The sequence below is a fragment of the Malania oleifera genome, chromosome 13 (assembly GCF_029873635.1).
Source record: "Malania oleifera isolate guangnan ecotype guangnan chromosome 13, ASM2987363v1, whole genome shotgun sequence".
NCBI classification, from domain to species: Eukaryota; Viridiplantae; Streptophyta; class Magnoliopsida; order Santalales; family Ximeniaceae; genus Malania; species Malania oleifera.
Genome location: NC_080429.1, coordinates 6,525,901 through 6,531,876, shown reverse-complemented (window position 1 = coordinate 6,531,876; position 5,976 = coordinate 6,525,901). Strand labels below are relative to the sequence as shown.

Below are 5,976 nucleotides of genomic sequence, written 5' to 3'. Positions count from 1 at the left end.
TCATACCAGTGTTAGGTGGTCTTGGGTCTTCTTAATCCCAAAAGCTAACTCATGGGGTGAGATTTTTCCTCACACTAACTCCTTCTACAACCGATGTGGGATAACTCAACAAGCTCAACCTAAGAGGTGTAATTTATATACCTCCCACATAACATATTACTCTTATACGAGCATATGAATTTGATGAGACATTTAACCTTAGCTTGATAGAGCATTTAATCGTTCGAGCCTTGTCACAAGAAGATGAAAAATATTTTATAAAAAATACTATAATTATTTAGCCTATATACTATTTTGATACCGACTTAAACATACGAGAAGACCTCCCAAAAGGTACAGAAGTCCCTAAAGTTATTTTCTCATTTCTTAATTATAGATGATCATCCCAATTTGTAGACGCAAAAATTAGATCCAATTTTCCAAGTGAACACTTTTGAAGACCAAGCTGCTAATGTTGAAACCTTGTCACCAATTCAACGACCAGCAACTACCAAATCCTCCCCAAAACTTTTTTTTTTTTTTTTTTGAAGTCAATAATTTTAATGCGCCCACCCCAAAATCCAGAAATGTTGGTGGGAATATTTTATTATATTATTATTTTTCTTCATTTTAATGAGATTTTTAATTTAGAATTTAGTCTTTGATTATTCATGTTCTTATTTTTATTTCTTATATAAAATAATTCAAATATTTGGCAGAATAGTATTAATAATCATGGCTCTACGGCTGTCAAAGATTCGTATAACACAATAAAAAACATGACAGCTCAAGTAGGAGCTGTCTGACCGTATCGCTTTAACCTCTCTCATACTTGCCGCTGGACCCTTAAAGTAACGGACTTGTATTCTTTAATGCTTTTGTATTCTTATATGTTTGCAATAATTATTTTTAAATTCATAATAAATAATTATTAGCTACTAGAAAATATGATAAAATACTTTTATTCTAAAATTTAATATTTATTTGGAATATTTTAGGAGGTTGGAAACACTTGTTTCGAAGAAAGAGCATAGATACTTATGTTTTTGTTATAAGTCAATTATGAGATTCTTAGATACTAGTTGTAGTTATAATTTTCAAGTGTTTTGGAAGAGTATTATGATGTTTTCTATATTATTATTAACTTTATTACTCAATTTGTAATTATATAAAAAATATTCTAAAAATTAATATTAGAGAAGTCAATAGGAAGATTCCCCTTTTAATGGGTAATATAAAATCATATTTTCATACATGTTTGCAAAAAAATAAAGGATAATTTTTTTTTTTTTTTTAAAGTCAAACTTACTTTCTAGTTTTTGAAATTTTTTTATTAAAAAGTAGGACAATAAAAAGCTCCACAATATTCAATTGCGGAAAACAATTTCATTTTTATTCTAAAAGTTTTAAATAATTACAAATGTATCACCTTATTATTTAGATTTATAAATCTATATAAGAAAGTTTTAAAAAATTATTATTTTCTAGATTTATGATTTTATGTAAATTTCTTAAAAACTTGAAAAATAAGTGTTATTTTAAAGTTTTTAAAATTTTAAAAAATGAAAAATAAAGATTAATTTTGGTCATTGATCAAATCGTTTATTTCTCTATTTTTCAAAACTATTACTGTAAATTATTGCAAGGTACTAGACCAAATATGGTACATCGGTAATAATTTTTTTATCAAAAAATTAAATAAATAATATATTTAAAAGGTAAAAAAAAAAACCCAAATAAAAATTACTAAGTAAAGAGTTATAGGTATTTATGTGTGAGTCATAAGTTGATTATGTGATACATATGTTTATAAGTATTTTTAAAACATCTAATTTTTTTTTATAATATCATTAACTTTACTACTCGATCTATGTTTGAAAAAATAAATTTTAGAAAACAAATATTAGAAAGTAGAGAAGAGTACCCTTTCTACATGTACATATAATATTTTTTTTTAATTTCCTAACGAGAAAATTGTCTTTAAATATTATCTAAAATTATTTTTAGGTCATAGTTCTTATTTCCACTTGTCATTTTAGTATTTTATTTTTCAAAATAATAGCAAACACTAAAGAGGTCGCATCATTTTTAGCTCTAATAAATTCATTGGTAATTATTAAATAATAGGTAACTTATAATTACATAATGTTGTTTACTTGGTTTTTAAAATAAAACTGGTTAAAAATGTGAAAAAATAATAACAAAGTCAATTAAGTTTGATTTCTTTTTTATTCAATTTTTACACATAAAATATTGAGAAATTAGTGTAGCTGAGTTAATTAATGATTAAAATAAGGCTCAAAAACATCATATACGCCTTCTACCTTAATCCAACTATGCATAGAGTCAAGTTTGAAATTAGTTAAACACTTCATCTTAGACAATCACCAATAATTACACTCTTCATTTATAATATTTTTTGATACCATACTCATTTTAGAATATTCTTAATAAATATGGGATGTGATTATAAAGACTAATATTCGTAAATACATTAATGCACATTAAAATTGCCACCGCAACCATTGTTAAGATTAGGTTACATAAGCCGTTGACCCATTACATTATACATTCATATTGTGCTACTTTGACTCTTGAGATGCATAATTATTCTGTATTTTATATGCCACATACATTATATTATTTATTTATTTATTTATCATAATCAATGGTGTTCTAACTCTCTTACGATAAAAAGAATTAAACTTATTAATTTATAATGTACATAAAATTAAAATAAAATACTATTGGCACTCAAAAAAAATAATGACACCCCATATTTATTTTTTTATGTATCAAATGACAATTTTACCCTTTATTTTTTTTAGCAAAATGAAAAAATGACCTTTTCTTAATTTGTGTTATTTTTGGAGTGTTAATTCTTAAGAACATCTAACAATTAATAAATATTAATAAAAATAAATACATGTAACGAAAAAGAAAAAGAAAAAGAAAAAGAAAAATAATTCCACCTTCCGTTGAAGTGCCCAATTGAAAATTGAAATATCCTCTTCGTGGACTTTTCACATTGCGGCCCAAAGAGATGAGGGCGAAGGAATTGGAAACACGTGGCTCGCGCATGCGCGAAAATGAAAGCTGTTAGAAACGAACTCAAACGAGACACCTGCCGACTCAACTCGGTCAAGCAGCCCACGACCCGGTAATTGCGCCTGCCCGTGTGGCCAGAAACGGATCCCCCACTGCCCCACCCACATCAACCTCCGTGGTAAATGTAAATCCCGCATTCGAAAAGTGAGAAATAATAATCCCCGCTATATGGAAAAAATATATTTATCATTTTTATTTTATATTATATGAGAAAATTTTTAATTATTAAGATTATTTTTTCAACTATAAACATGTCAATTTTTTTAATAATTTTTTTATTACGAGTAGTTTCAATCAAGGGATTTTTATATATTTATTTTAGGATTACTCGTTTATCTTTTTTAATTATTCAATTTTGAGTACATACTATTAATAGTTACTTGTTTAATAAAATATTAATAATTAATACTTCTGCAAAAAAAAAATGAAAAATGGAAAAAAGAGAGCATGCGAAGACTTGAAAATTTTACACTCTTAGTAATTATTATTAAACGGACAAAATGGTATAAAATCTAAACAAAACTCCACTCATTTCCCCATTAGGAGATTAAATTAAATTTTAAAAGCTAGTATAAAGCAGCCGCGCATTAAATTAATTAAAAAAACAAAAAAAGAAAAACGAAAAGGAAAAGGGAAACTAGCCGATATGCGTGGCTGCCAGCACAAAATTTGCCGAGATATCGGCCCGACGACGGTGAAACCGAAATGCTCAATCCAACTCCAACAGTATCTTTAGAGGCTCAAACGGCCACAAGAGGATCCGAGGCGAAGAAATCGCCGATATCCGGAAAATTGCTACCGAAGTCTTTAAAGCCGTCCTCAACCGGTAAACTCAGGGGGCCGAAATCTTGAACCGAATCAAGGAACATATCGCCTAAATCTTGACTCATTATGTCTTCTGCTACCGGCATGTCGTCGAATGGAAGAGGCAACGGAGACCGGAAATTGAATATATCGTCTAGGAGGGGCATGTCGTCCATCGGCAAGTACTCACCCAACTCTGATAGAGCACTGGTTTCGCCTTGGCACTCTTGGGTCGATTCTTGTTCCGCTTTTCGGCAGTACTGGTTCGGGTATTCTTGAAAAGGCTCGAATTTTTTCACGGCGAGGAGAGGTTCGGCGTGGCACACCGGTTCGGCTTCCTCGTTGGACCGGGTTCGGAAATGCAGGACTGAAGTCGGAGAAGATAGGTTGTGGGACTCGTCCGCTGAGTCGTACCCGGACGGCGTCGCCACGTTTATGCCCGGCTTGTCCTCAGCTGTAGGCGGCCCGAAGTTCGTCGGCGCGTCGGGTCCGCGGAGCTTCACGGCGGCATCGTCGTACACACGCGCCGCCTCCTCGGCGGTGTTGTAGGTCCCAAGCCACACCCGCATCCGCCGGGCCGGGTCCCGGATTTCAGCGGCCCACTTTCCCCATGGCCGCTGGCGAACGCCGCGGAACTTCTTCGGCGAAGCCTTCACTGGCTGCCGGCCCGCCAACTCATCACCGGAGCCGGCTATTGCTACGGCCGGTCTCTTCCGAATGGTAACGGCGCTTTTACACGCGCTTCCGATGTTGATCTCGTCGATATAGCGCTTGACTCGCTGCCGGCCAAACAACTCCGGCTCCTCGTCGTCGCTGGAGTCGGTAGCATCCGGGTCGGTGACAGAGATTCGGACGATTCTCGGGGACTCTGCCGGTTTCCTCCCGTCGGAAGCTTTCCTGGGCTTCACGGATGGCCTGAGGAACTTCCTAGTGACACTCTTGTGTTCACTGTACTTGACCGGCCATAAGCTACTGTAATCCATTCTGAATCAGACAGCGCCTATTCGCATTTAATAAGAAAAGACAGTGAGATAAGCCCAAACCCAAAACCCAAATCCCAAATCCAAACGCAGATGAACAAAACAGAGGTTGAAGAAGAAGAAGAAATCACAGATTGAGAGAGGAGAGGAACTGCAGAATTCGTCAAAAAGGCAACCCACAACGGGAAATCTAAAGGGAAAGTTGTATGAACAGTGAAAAATCGAAATCTCTCCTTCAAGGGATTAGATTGGAATCACAAGAGGAGGAAAGCTTTTGCTAAAGTGAGCCTAAAAACCTAAACCCCTAAGCCCCAAAACTGAAAAGATCACAGAGAAAGGGAAAAAGAATCGGCGGAGGAAGCAGGCTTAAAAAGAGGGAGTGCAAAGAAGGGGGGCAAAGGGAAAATTTTCTCGGTCGGATTCCGGGAAAGCAAACAGAAAATTTCAAGTGGGAATACCGGAGAGGAAGAGGGAGAGGGACCGGGAGAGAGAGAGAGAGTGTGCTCAGTGAAGGCGGACTCCCAAAAAACACTGAAATCGCTGTTTTATAGGATCCCAACAGCCGTAATTGGAAAGAGCGATTCTGTTCTGAAATCTCTGCTCATTGAATTGACAATTTTTAAAATTCTTATATGTAGAAAATTTGGAAAATTGACAACGAATTGGTCCGGAATTACGGGATTGCCATTGGGTTTTAGGCGATTTTTGTAAGGTGGGAAAGAATTTTAATGAATTGAATTTTGAATTTTTCCAATTTGGAAAAATTCAATATATACTCTGATTTTTTTCCAAGGAAAAAAAAAAGAATCACCCCCCACGCCAAAGTATCAGCATGGATGGTTGAAAGTTTCTTTTTCAGTGGTTGATAAAATCCCCACCGTTGGATCAAACACACATGCCCCAATCTCCCTCTCCCATTGACAAGGTAATGGGTTTTAAACCCACCTATGCCTCATCTCCGTAGGTAGTCTCCTATTTTATTATTTAATTTTTTTCTTTAAATTCTTAAAATTTGGATTTATTATAATTATTTTAAAATAAATTAATAATTATGTAAAAATTTATTCGATGATTTTCATGTGATAATCATGCTCAGTTTGATGTT

General features: G+C 34.2%; 1 protein-coding gene across 1 annotated transcript; it reads right to left on the bottom strand.

Moving 5' to 3' along the window:
• Positions 1–3,544: 3,544 nt before the first annotated feature.
• On the bottom strand, positions 3,545–5,468 carry LOC131145960 (ethylene-responsive transcription factor CRF4). Its single transcript, XM_058095142.1, has one exon. The coding sequence runs from the start codon at positions 4,872–4,874 to the stop codon at positions 3,828–3,830; it is 1,047 nt and encodes a 348-aa protein (XP_057951125.1). The 5' UTR covers positions 4,875–5,468; the 3' UTR covers positions 3,545–3,827.
• Between the last annotated feature and the right edge of the window lie 508 nt (positions 5,469–5,976).